This window comes from Delphinapterus leucas, chromosome 20 (assembly GCF_059928025.1).
Source record: "Delphinapterus leucas isolate spDelLeu-1000000601 "Yukka" chromosome 20, BTC_Dleu_Yukka2, whole genome shotgun sequence".
In the NCBI taxonomy this organism is placed as follows: domain Eukaryota; kingdom Metazoa; phylum Chordata; class Mammalia; order Artiodactyla; family Monodontidae; genus Delphinapterus; species Delphinapterus leucas.
The window spans coordinates 16,256,969-16,270,065 of record NC_143148.1 but is presented as its reverse complement, the minus strand read 5'-3'; the positions used below and the strand labels follow the sequence as shown (position 1 = coordinate 16,270,065).

General features: G+C 45.9%; 2 protein-coding genes across 3 annotated transcripts; one reads left to right on the top strand and one right to left on the bottom strand.

Moving 5' to 3' along the window:
* The first annotated feature begins 866 nt into the window (after nt 1–866).
* Nucleotides 867–1,397, top strand: LOC111181221 (NADH dehydrogenase [ubiquinone] 1 beta subcomplex subunit 2, mitochondrial-like). The gene has a single exon (XM_022586471.3). The coding sequence runs from the start codon at nt 963–965 to the stop codon at nt 1,278–1,280; it is 318 nt and encodes a 105-aa protein (XP_022442179.1). The 5' UTR covers nt 867–962; the 3' UTR covers nt 1,281–1,397.
* A 6,635-nt stretch (nt 1,398–8,032) lies between these two features.
* PMIS2 (PMIS2 transmembrane protein) lies at nt 8,033–12,648 on the bottom strand. Of its 2 annotated transcripts, none has more exons than XM_089902370.1 (2): nt 9,229–12,648; nt 8,033–9,091 (listed from the first exon to the last, which is right to left on the bottom strand). In XM_089902370.1, the coding sequence occupies exons 1-2, from the start codon at nt 9,441–9,443 to the stop codon at nt 8,932–8,934; spliced, it is 375 nt and encodes a 124-aa protein (XP_089758496.1). In that variant the 5' UTR covers nt 9,444–12,648; the 3' UTR covers nt 8,033–8,931. The 2 variants fall into 2 exon arrangements, with proteins under 2 accessions (XP_089758496.1, XP_089758495.1); XM_089902369.1 differs by having other exon boundaries at nt 8,033–9,060; nt 9,237–12,648.
* Between the last annotated feature and the right edge of the window lie 449 nt (nt 12,649–13,097).

The window sequence follows — 13,097 nt, the reverse complement described above, 5'->3', positions numbered from 1 at the left end:
TCACACAAATAATACATAAAAAATAAGGAAAACAGTTTTAGTCTTCCAGTCCAGTACCTTGAAAAGTACAGTAGTCCAGTACAACAGCTGGCATGCAGGGGCTGGCATCGAGTGAACAGGCAAGAAGAGTGACTGACTGGAGGAGGGAGAGGACGTGGGAGATGGTAGAGCTGAAGGATCGTCAGCTATAGGAGGTGGAGGGCAAGCTGCAGTTTCACTCATGCCTGACTTTGATGGCAGAGGTTCTGGTTCTTTGCTGGATTCAATTCTATCTATCCTCTTGAAAAAATGGTCCAGTGATGTCTGGATAGTAGCTCTTTTTTTCTCATCATAAATGACACATGGTAGCACTGGATTGCATTCTGAACGGCTGCTGCAACCTTCGTGCACTGTTGTACGTTTGGGTCCTGTGCCTCAAAAACTAACAGTGCCTCCTCAAATAAAGAAAATCCCCTTGCCATTTCCTGAGTCGTGAATCTCTTCGGTTCTTCAGTTATTGCTTCCTCTTGTCCCTCTTCGTCTTTTCTCTGGACACGTTCACATCTTTCAAAGTTCGCAACTTGAAGGTTCGTACGTAGGGGACTTGCTGTAATTACAATTTAGAGAGACTGCCTGCTGTGTGGAGGGACAGCAACTAAGAGTCAACATGCCTAGGGCTCTCACTTGGGGCTCAGCCATCTCCTGGCTCCTAAAATTCACCTCTACTGGCACAACTAGAAAACCCAGCTAATACTCCCAAAGTTTAGAACTTAACACATATATCCCCAAAGACAAATTATTGGAACAAAGTGGACTAGGAATTTGAAATAATCTTGGCCAGTTCACTTAAGAGGATAAAAGAATATCTTAGCAACATGAATCAAAAATAAGAAATCCTGACTGACGTCACTGGGAGGGGCGCCAAAGGAAGTGACGGGAAGCGGCCGTGCGGCCTGGGGATTGCTAAGCGAACGTGGGCTGGCATGTCGGCTTTGATGCGTCTAGAGCCTTTAGCGCGCGTTGGAGGCCACTTCTTCAGGGGCCGCCGCGCGCGGGCGGCTGGAGGCGCTGGAGTCCGTCATGCTGGTGGAGGTGTGCATATCGAGCCCCAGTACAGACAGTTTCCCCAGCTGACCAGATCCCAGGTGATCAAGGCAGAGTTCTTCAGTGCAACCATGTGGTTCTGGATTCTCTGGCGCTTTGGGCATGACTCAGATGCCGCGCTGGGCCACTTTCCATATCCAGATCCTTCCCAGTGGACGGATGAAGAATTAGGTATCCTTCCTGATGATGAAGACTGAAAGTGTAGACTCAACTCTTTCCAAGAGCCAGGTGAGAATTTCAAGAAGTTACAGACATCATATTGTATATTAAGTTGTAAATTAAAGTTTTGGTCAAGAATGAAAAAAAATAAGAAATCCTTAGAAAACCAAGTGTTAATACACAACTATGAAAATAGAATTGGAATATAGAACAAAACAGATGGGATAAAAAGCAGGATGGATACAGCTGAGTTGGAAAGTCAGATAGAGGAACCCTCCCAGCAGATTAAAAGAGAAAAAAGGGGGAGATTAAAAGGCAGTAAAAAAAAAAAACAAACCCAATAGCCAAGTAATATGGAGGATCGACCTAAATTTGCTTCCATTTCCGGGGGATACAGTGAAGGCAGGAAAAGTTAGCACGCTTTTAATCTGCAATGTTGACCTAGAGGTCGTTACTAAACTTCCAACCTTAAGACCTATTCCAAACCTTTCCCTGCTGCTAACAGCCACTCCAGGCTTGAGCCAGCCCTGAACAATTGTGACAGCTGCTCAGCTGTCTCTTTGCTTCAACTCTGCGCTCTCCGCACCCCTGCCCCAATCCACCTTCCACTCAGCAGCTAGAGTGGACTTTAAAAAAATACAGACCACAGGATGTCACTCCCTTGTTTAAATCCTCCAATGCCTTTCCTTCACACTTAAAATTCAAACACCTTTCTATGGTCTACAAGATGCTGCAACATCTGGTTACTGCCCTCTCTGCAAACTCACCTTCTGACACTCTCTTGCTGCTAAACTCCTCACAGCCTTTGTACTTGCTGTTCCATTAGCTGGGACTCCTTTCTCTAGATCTTCAATGTGGAGGCTTCTTTCCATCCTACAAATCTTAGCATATCCCGATCTTAAGTAGTACCACTGATTACTGTTACATCACTCTGTTTCCTTTGTAGTGCTTACCAATACCGGAAATGATCTCATTTACTTATGTCTTGTTTATTTCCTTGTATTCTGCAGGATAATGTCAATTCTGCGAGGCAGGAATCTTTCCTGTCTTGTTCAATGCAGTATTCCTGGTCCCAAAGGAGTACCTGTCACACACTAGGTACTTGGTAGATGTTTACTGAATGATCGAATGAACCCTGAGGGAACTCACACACACAGAAAAAGAAGGACCACTCAGAAGGCAGAAATCTCCTTATATGATTTATTATCCTCGAGACTTTGTCCAAGGGACAGAGTTAGGACATGGACATCTGAGTCCAAAGGGTCTTCAAGGAGCAAGGAGGGCCCTCTGTCGCTGGCACACTGAGGGAGAGGGGACCAGGGCATCCTCAGGGTCTCCTGGATTGTGGAGACATCTGTCACCAGGCAAAGTGAGTAGAGAAAGTGAAGAACATGAACAGCCATCCCAGGATGACAATCATGATGCCCGTGGCCAAGCCCATGTTAGAATTCCTCTCTGCCCTAACTCTGTCTCTCTAGCTGTTGGCATCCTGGCTCTGTGGGGGAGGGGGAGGCTGGCTGATGAGTGGCCTCAGAAGTTGGGTGTAGTAGGGGGAGTTGATCCAGGGAAGAGAGGGGTTCTTGGTTGGGGTGGGGCTGAGGGAGGCCAGAGGGGGCTTCCTTAGGAAGAAACCGGAGCCAGGGTAGGGAGGAGAGTCAGGACAGGACCCAAGGAGAAGGGGGAACAGGAAGAGGGAAAGGAGACAAAGGACACAGTGAAATAAAAACAGCGTTCTGGGAAGAAGCAGAGTGGTGGAATGTGAGAGGGGCAGGGTAGGCTCCTGGAGAAAAGGGAGAACAAATCGGGAGCTGTCCCTCTGAGAGGCTGGAGAGGGATGGGGAGAAGGTAGGGCTCTGGGGAGAACAGGGGGAAGGGGGAGAAATGGGTTAGGAGAGAGAGGGATAACCCTGGGATGGGAGATAAGGGGTTTTGCCTCACTCTGACAGAGAAAATGAGGGCTGGAATCCCGAAAGGGAAACAGCAGAGGAGGGACACGATGGACGCAGGCAGGAGGTCTCCACAGGATGGTCCACAGACATCACCAGACGGCCTACTGAGGCCTACAGAGCTCAAGGAGCTGCAGCTTACACTTCAGGCCAGCAAGGGAGAGACCAGCACACATAAGGTCTGCAGACAGCAAGGGGGGACAGCCGAGACCCTGAGGAATGGGGAGGGCTGACCTGACCCCACCAGTCAGGAGGGAAGTTGACCCTGGCTCACCAGCAAGGGGCACATGGGCCCCAGCGATGATGCACCACAGGATCCATAAAACACTTGCTGTCCCATCACCTCCCTCCTGTACCGTTTAACTCTCTCCCTAATCATCTATAATGTCCTACTTGCCTTCCTCTAGGCCCCTTGCAGCTGCCAATAATCTTTGTGTACTACATACCCCCTTCCATATCCCATAATCCTCTCCGTGTGGCCCCCAAATCCCCACCTCATAACCCTGTCCCTGTCCACACATCACCCTCTCTCTGACCCACAAATCCCCACCCTGTCCACCATAACCTCCTCCTCATCTCATCCTAACATTCCCTGTGGCCCTTAACTCCCTGTTCCCATACCCCCTCCCTTTCCTGGTAACTTTCTCCCATCCCCTTACCCCCATCTAGTCTACATAACAAGACCCCAGTCGCCCCACAACCCCCTGGCCATCCCCCACCTGTCTCCTCATGCCCCGTAATTCTCCCTGGTCCTAAGCGCCTGTCTTTGTGCCCTCATAAGCCTCATCCTATCCTGCTGGAATCCTCTTTCACCCCCTTTAACATCCCCACAGTCCCTGGTCAGCCAACCAACTCATTTCAGGTCCAACCACCCACGGGGGAATGATGTCACCAAGGCATGGCCTCTCCCATCATCCACTCTGCCTCTGAGTCTGCTTTCCTTTCAGCACTGTGATTGTGATTCCCTTCAGCATATGGGGGAGAGGAGTTTCAAGGTTTTTCTTTTAGCCTGGGTTTCTGACTGGCTCAATGAATACAGAGGCTATTTCCTGGGTGTTCCCCCATCTCCTGATTGGCTTGAAGAATTCAGATACTTGCTTTTCTTTTAGCAAATTGGACCACAGATTGTTCACAAAATATAAAATGGGTGGGCCTTTGTAACTGGCTGCTATTTCCCAGTCTGACCTGCAGGTGGGTTCCTTGAGTGTGAAGAGTGGGATTTACCAATTCATCCCATATGAATTTATTTGCTACCTACTTGTGCCTGGGCTTGTAATCTTACTTCTTGGACTCTATTCTAGAGTAGTACTTGCTTACTTGCACAGAGAAGCACGTTCGTGGATGTTCTTGGCAGCATTGTTTGCGGCAGCCAAAAGATAGAAATCATCTTAATAACCAACTGGAGGGTCCTAGTAGTAAATTTTGTAATCCCTGACATGACCCACGAGGCAGTTATTAAAAAGAGGCAGTGAAAATCAGGGTATAGGTTATCTTTCGTGGAGAAGTAACTGGAAGAGGGCACGGGGGTCTTCTGGTCTGGGCCTTGTTTCAGGTGCAGGTTACAGGAGAATGCTGTTTGTGAAAGTTCATTGGTCTACACATATGATTGGGGCACTCTTAGGCACTTCCATAAAAATATTTTTAAAATAGGAGACTCAGTGTTCTCTTGGTTTAAATGAGACTCAGATTCTCAAACTCTTCGTTTAAATAAGAAATCTAGGTCTATCGTGGGTCCTTAGGGGGTATTTCTTGGGTGGGAGGAGTACTGGTTTTCTCTTTTCAATTCACACATCCGTGAGAAAAGAGGAGCCATGCCTACAGTTTCCTTCTGACTCAAAGAAAATTCAAAAGCAGATCTCTTGTCCAGGAAATAAGGATGTCAGTTCAAGTATTGCTAAGTCACTTGAAATAAGTATTATTAAGATACTTGAAATAAGTTCGATGTCTCATCAAAACTGTAGACTGTATGAAGTTAAAAATCTCAATCACAGGACATGGTAATAATGTTGCAGTCTGAGTGTCTTAAAGCTTGCTAAGTTTTCTGGGGTTAGATGTAAATTTGCAAGACCAGTTCATGGTGTGGAACACAATCTGCTTTTCTGCAGCTACTTATTCTTTTGAGATTGTCCCTCTTATCCTGCTAAGAGTTCTTTCACCAGAGGGAAGAAGGGCCCACAGGTTCATGCCAGTGCTGGAATCCCATGAGCTATCCTTGAGGGAGAAAAGGCAGGTCTGAGAACCTGGCCTTTTATCCTATGGACCAGAAGAGGATTACTGACAAGTAGAATACAGGGCATTTGGTGTTGAAAATCTTCAGTTTTAACACGAAAGTATTTTCAAGACCTAGAGGTAAGCAGAAAAGACGTGTGGCACCAATGTGTTTGTATATGTATGCACATGGAAATGCATATAAAGGTAACTGGAAAGAGTTACAATGAAGTATTATCAGCCATTACCTTTGAGAGGGGGAAATTAATACCAGGACCAGCCATAAAAGTGAACTTCTCTTCTCCTTCAGACTCTTTTTATTACTTGATTTTTTTGTGAGAATATATTTGTGTGAAAGTTGTGCAAATAAAAAAAAAAATCCCATGGTACTTCCTCGGCAGGCCAGAGGTTAACACTCCGTGCTCTCAATGCAGGGGAGGAGGGTGCAGGTTCCATCCCTGGTCAGGGAACTAAGATCCCGCATGTCAAGGCACTGCCGGGTGACACAGCCAAAAAACAAAAACAAAAACCAAAAAACCACTAGGAAATAAACAGGTTTAACAGTCCAAGGTAAAAAGAGAATAAAAAATTACCTGGCCTATTTGATCATGGTGAATTCTGTTGAGAGCAGTTACAGAGTTCTTCTGGAGAGAGTTTGGGAACAGTTTGTGACGGGGAACATAGATAACTGAGCAGATAGAACAGAGGACGGAGGAGGAGGAAGATGAGGAGAAGCAGGAAGAGGAGGGAGAGGAGGGGCAAAAACTGGAGGAGAAGGAGGAGGAAGAAAAAAAGGAAGAGAAAAATTGGAAGGAGTACAGGGAGATGTGTTGCTCGGCTGTTGAGCTCAAAAATTAGTTCAGAGTATGTAATCACCATAAACCACCAGGCCCAGTAATGGAGCATACTTACACAGGCATAATGAAATGTAAGCCCTATAAGCTGAATTAAAAATTGTAGTCTCATTCTATGGGAAGTAGGGGAGAGAGAGAAGAATGGGTAGGTGTTAAATCTGCATGTTACATTATAGTAATTCAACTGATGACATCTCAAGATATCAGAATATAAGTTTTTGGTTTGTTTCATATTTACATGGTGGTAAATACCAGATGAATGCCTGAGAGTGGAATACAGGTTGGGGGAAGTCAGGGAGCTGAAGCAGAGAAGACTGGTTGGCTTTCTAAATCTTAGAGCACAATGTGACTTTTTTGAATTTGGCTGTTCATGCTGATGTGGGCCATCCTGACTTGACATGGCTTTGCAGCCGAATGTGACAGGCCCAGCTTGGGCCGGTCTGGGGAGCAACAGGGTTGGCTGACCCTCCAGACCCACTAACTCAGCAGACAAGCAGATATAATCCCCTTTCCAGGCACACCCATAACACGGAGCATTATCCCACGAACAAGTATAATCTCTGCAGATACCCAGGGCCATGGAGGTAATAGAAACAGCTTTGTAACAGCTAAGGTTAAGGTTAACCATAGACTAGCACTTTTGTTCTTTCCTTTCACTCATTACTTTCTGTAAACCTTCCAAGATGGGTCTCTTGTTGGGTATGAATTTAAAGCTGTAACCCCAGATGTCTAAGAAATGTAACTCTATTTTCCTGCGTCTGCACTGGCTAGGGTGGATTAAGTTGTAGAAATAGGCAGGCCATACATGACATGGTACAACCTAATGGTTTATTTTCCACTCAATCGTGGGAGGCAGTGGGGGAAAGGGTGACTGCTCCTAAGAATGATTCAGGGACCGAGGCTGATGGGAGCTCTTCCATTCTACAACATGTGACTTTCAAATCACCGTGGGTATCACTTGCCCAATCAACTAGGGTAGGAGGAAAATGGGGGAACGCCTGTGGGAGGTGGGTTAAGGCCAGGGTTGTTTGTGGCACACATCGCTTGTGATGACATTCCGTGAAGCCAAAGACAGTCTCATGGCCACACAGGAGAACCTAGGAAATGTGGCTGAGTAGTGCTCCCAGGAAGAAAAGGAGATGAACATTGGGAAAGAGTCAGCAGTCTTTCCCACAGCTATTCAACTTAATTTCTACTGACAATTTCCATTCCTCTTGATTGTAGAAACTTAATCCTGCTAAGTCTAAGGTTTCTGGGGCTGAAGTTGGGGTTGTCCGTGAAGCTAGGGCCCCAGAAGGAACCCCTGAGTGTTGTCTATGGGATCAGCCTGTCTCTGTTTTCATTCATTCTGGATGGCTCCTGTGTTATCTCCAGTTCCCCTCTGATAGTCCTTGTCACTCTGGCACTTGGCATTCCTATAGCCTTCACCTCCTTCTCACCAAGCTGGGTCATGAGATATCCTACTTGGCTGTCATGCCATTTCTCCCTAAACCTCCACACCATACAGCATATTTTCTTTGAGATCTTAAAGCCTCTCTAGGGTTTATATGTGAAGTAGGAATACAGGTGTTATCTGGGGTCTTTGACACCCTGCCCCTTCCTGAGATGCAGGCTATTAGGGGCCTTCTGATGGATATACTGGCATCTAGTCTTCCTCTACTTCCCCTATTCCATGAATAGGGGGCCATTTCCCTTTCAGGACTAGGGGAAAGGTGGTCTTGATCAGCTCTTCTGCCAAATCTACTATTCATTTCTTGAGGTCTTTCCTTCTTTCTTTAAGAGTTTGACTTTTTTTTTTTTTTTTTTTTTGCGGTACGCGGGCCTCTCACTGTTGCGGAGCACAGGCTCCGGACGCGCAGGCTCAGCGGCCATGGCTCGTGGGCCCAGCCGCTCTGCGGCATGTGGGATCTTCCCAGACCGGGGCACGAACCCGTGTCCCCTGCATCGGCAGGCGGACTCTCAACCCCTGTGCCACCAGGGAAGCCCCAAGAGTTTGACTTTTAATCTCAAAAGCTGGAAGAGGTTTCTGTTTTCCTATCCCTGCTCTGAGACACTAGAAGCCTGGAATTCCAGCTTGAATGAACCTAGAGAACATTAATTCAAATTTCTAAATATCATTCCACATTGGCAATTATGTCCATTTTACAAAGGAAGCAGGTTCAAGAAAATTATCTTGTTCAAGGATATACAATTTCTAAGTGTCAGAGGTGGGATGTAAGCCTACATCTGTCTGATTTCTATGTCTCTGTGCTTTACCATTAGGTCATTCGGATTTTCACATGATCTGGGAAACACATAGCCCTAGAGAAACACAGACACTGACTCAGAAACACACACACGCACACACAGGAGAAGCTGGAACATTCCCTTCAATTTTATTGGTTTAAATAAATACTTTTCTGAAAGAGCAGCCCAGTATCAAGGAGCTTAGGGCATCTAGAGCATGAAAGTGAGGATCCCCATGGTGGATGATGACAGATTTGGAGGCCAAGAGGATGAAGTAATATGGTGTTCCTGGGCTAGTGGGTTGCTTGGATGTTGAGTTCCTTGGCTGGTAGGTTTCCTGGCTATGGGATGTCTCAGCTGTTGGTTTCTTGCATGGTGGCTGATTTGGCTGGTTAGTGTCTTGGTGGGTGGGTTCTGTTGGGATGGGTGAACCCATTGGCTACAGGGCCTGGTCTTCACACAAATAGGGCATAGTAATAAATGATGCCTAAACCGATGAGTATAGCAAATACATCCAGCCAACCAGTTCGGCCTGAGTTGATATAAGCCTCTTCCCAATCGCTGTTCTTGTTGGCCTCCTTGGTCTGTAGGAATGGGAGCTTTAGATTTGGGTTTCTGAGTCCAGCCTTGTGACACCCTTGGGTAATGGCTGGAGACCTTCGGTTACTGAAGGAAAATCTCTACCCACATCCCAGGACAGGAGCAGATGCAAGGGGGCAGGTAGAGGACAGGATGGGCCAAGGTTTAGGCACTGGGTTACCTTGTGACAGAAGAAGGCTGCTGGTAGTCCCAGGGGAGGGAAAAGAAGTATGCCTATGATGGTCATACACAAGTAATCTGGGGCATGAAATGCCAGTTCTTCTGGTGTCTGGACAGACCCTTGTGGCTTAGCTTCATCAGGTGGGGCACCTGGAGCCAGTGGGGCCCCTGGAGCGGGTGGGGCGCCTGCAGCGGGTTTCGGAGGCATAACTTTTCCACTCCAAAAGACTCCAAGTATCTTGAAAACAGAGAGCCAAACCCACTACACCTCCCCTTGTTCTATCTGGAATCCCAAGACCCAAACCGTGGAAGTCCAGTACTTCACAGAGGAGAAACCAGCGCAAGTCCTGATTGGTTGCCGGTGTGAGGGGGCGTGGTCCCACTGTACAATGCTCCTCCAGGACTCAGAGGGTGCTCCACCCTCTATCAGGACATTGACTCTGTCCACCCTGATAGGAATTGGTTGCAAGCCATGAGGTTGGATTCTGGCTCCTCCTCCTTCCTGCAGACCCCTATCTGCAGACAGGGCAGGAGCGAGTACCGGGGACCCCTCCCAAGAGCTATGGGAACAAGGAGTTAGACAAGACTAGTAAGAAAACTAGGGGGCCTACAAACAAAAGGGAGGGGAAATGAAAAATAGTAATAGATTATAAAATATTAAATTAAAAAAGAATTCTAGTCCATACTGACAGAAAGAAAGAAAAATAAGAGAGAAACAAAGTGAAAATGGGGAAGGTCTTTCTTAGAGTAGAATGCCATTTAATAAATGTCAATGGAATGATGGAAATGAGAAATCCCCAGTGTGGTAGGCAGAATCTAAGATGGCCCCAAGATTCCTGCTCACTGGTGTACATACACCTGCTCCCAGTTACTCATTCAAGTACTAATCAGTGGGCTGCCATGAAGGGATTTTGCAGATGTAGTTAAGGTCCCCAGTCAGTTAATGTTAAAATAGGGAGAATATCTTCAGAGGGTCTAACCTGATCAGGTGAGCTCCTAAAAGGAACTGGATTTTACTGGCAAAGAAGATTCCAGGCATGAGGCAGATTAGAGGCAAGGGAGATTCTCCATGGCTGGCTCTAAGTAGGAGAGGGCCACATAGCAAGGAATGCAGGCAGCGTCTAGCTGAGAGTGGCTCCCAGCTGAAAGCCAGCAGGGAAATGGGGACTTTAGTTCTACAGCAGTAAGGATCTGAATTCTGCCATAACCATATTCATTTGGAAGAGGGTCCTAGCTCCAAATGAGAATGCAGGCCAACACCTTGATTTTAACCTTGTGAGATCGTGAGCAGAGAGCCCAGCCATTCTGACCTACAGAACTCTGAGTTAATAACTAAGTTTGTGGGAATTTGTTATGCATCATTAGAAAACTAACAGCCATAGTAATTACTGGCTCAGGTAATTAGCATCAATGGATGCTAATACCACTGGGTTTTAGCTGATACTACCCTTGGCTTGTGGTTTTAGAGGAAAAGAGGGTGTGATTCCAGACTGGCATGAACCTGTGGGCCCTTCTTCCCTCTGGTGAAAGAACTCTTAGCAGGATAAGAGGGACAATCTCAAAAGAATAAGTAGCTGCAGAAAAGCAGATTGTGTTCCACACCATGAACTGGTCTTGCAAATTTACATCTAACCCCAGAAAACTTAGCAAGCTTTAAGACACTCAGACTGCAACATTATTACCATGTCCTGTGATTGAGATTTTTAACTTCATACAGTCTACAGTTTTGATGAGACATCGAACTTATTTCAAGTATCTTAATAATACTTATTTCAAGTGACTTAGCAATACTTGAACTGACATCCTTATTTCCTGGACAAGAGATCTGCTTTTGAATTTTCTTTGAGTCAGAAGGAAACTGTAGGCATGGCTCTTGAAAAGAGAAAACCAGTACTCCTCCCACCCAAGAAATACCCCCTAAGGACCCACGATAGACCTAGATTTCTTATTTAAACGAAGAGTTTGAGAATCTGAGTCTCATTTAAACCAAGAGAACACTGAGTCTCCTATTTTAAAAATATTTTTATGGAAGTGCCTAAGAGTGCCCCAATCATATGTGTAGACCAATGAACTTTCACAAACAGCATTCTCCTGTAACCTGCACCTGAAACAAGGCCCAGACCAGAAGACCCCCGTGCCCTCTTCCAGTTACTTCTCCACGAAAGATAACCTATACCCTGATTTTCACTGCCTCTTTTTAATAACTGCCTCGTGGGTCATGTCAGGGATTACAAAATTTACTACTAGGACCCTCCAGTTGGTTATTAAGATGATTTCTATCTTTTGGCTGCCGCAAACAATGCTGCCAAGAACATCCACGAACGTGCTTCTCTGTGCAAGTAAGCAAGTACTACTCTAGAATAGAGTCCAAGAAGTAAGATTGCAGGGTTGAAGTATTAGGACTTTGTGGTCATCATACCATGATGACTTCTGCAAAGGCCTCACCAAGTCGCACTTCCAATCCCAGGGTTTGAAAGGATCATTCTTTGTCTTCTTGTCAGCATGCAATATCATCAATCCTATGAATTTTTGCCAATTTGATGGGTGAGAAATTATACAGTAGCTCCTTATTGCTTTAATTTGCATTTGTCTGATGAGTAGGGAGTTTGAGCATTGCTATGGACTGAATTGTGTCCCCACAAAATTGATATGTTGAAACCCTAACCCCTAGTATGATTATATTTGGAGATAGGACTTTTAGGAGGTAATTAGGATTAGATGAGGTCATGAGGGTGGGGTAATCCTGGTGGGATTAGTGCTCTTATAAGAAGAGACAGTGAGAGCTTGCTCCCTTTCTCTCTACCACATGAGGACAGAGAGAGAAGGCGGCCGTCTGCAAGCCAAGAAGAGAGCTCCCACCAGAACCCAACTGTGCTGGCAGTATGAAGACAGACTTCCCGTCTCCAGATCTGTGAGAAAATAAATTTCTGTCATTTAAGCCACCCAGTCTATGGTATTTAGTTATGGTGGCCTGAGCTGACTAGGACACACATCTTTTCCCCCAGGAGGGTCGCATCAGTGGGACCAAGCAGGGAGATGCTATTGTACCCCCAACCCAGGAGAACCAGGCAATGCTCTGATTCTCCTCCCACCAGGGTCGTGTTGGCAGAGCTGATCTTTCATCCCTGTCCGGTGGAAGCAGGAGGTGCTCCAACCAGAGGAGGGTCAACTGGGTCTAGCAGCAAGTTGTGCTGCCACCCCCAACCACAGCAGTGAAACCTAATGAGGCAGCTAGCACCACCAGGCTTCACACCTCCTCCCTCCTCCGTCAGCAGATTTACTGACGAGCTGAGCCTTCAAAGGGTATAGACTTCCAGGTACAGGGTGAATGAGCTCTGGAGATTACATATTATATTTATATTACATGTTATTATTTTATTATAATATAATATGTTTTATATATATATATATATATATATATATATATATATATCTGTTATATACCTGAAAATTGCTCTGAAATTAGATCTAAATGTTCTCAGCACAAAAAAGAAATGGTAATTATGCAGCATGATGGAGGTGTTTGCTGATGCTCCAGTGGTAATCATTTTGCAAAATATAAGTGATCAAATCAACAGGTTGTACACTTTAAACTTACACAGTGTTATATGTCAATTATATCTCAATAAAGCTGGGGGGAAATGGGCAAAAAAACTTGAACACACACTTCACCAAAGAGAATATGAGGAAGGCATACGAACACAGGAAACGATATTCAACCTCATTTGACATTAGGGAAATGCAAGTTAAAACCACTGTGAGGGGGCTTCCCTGATGGCGCAGTGGTTAAGAATCCGCCTGCCAATGCAGGAGACACGGGTTCGAGCCCTGGTCTGGGAAGATCCCACATGCCACAGAGCAA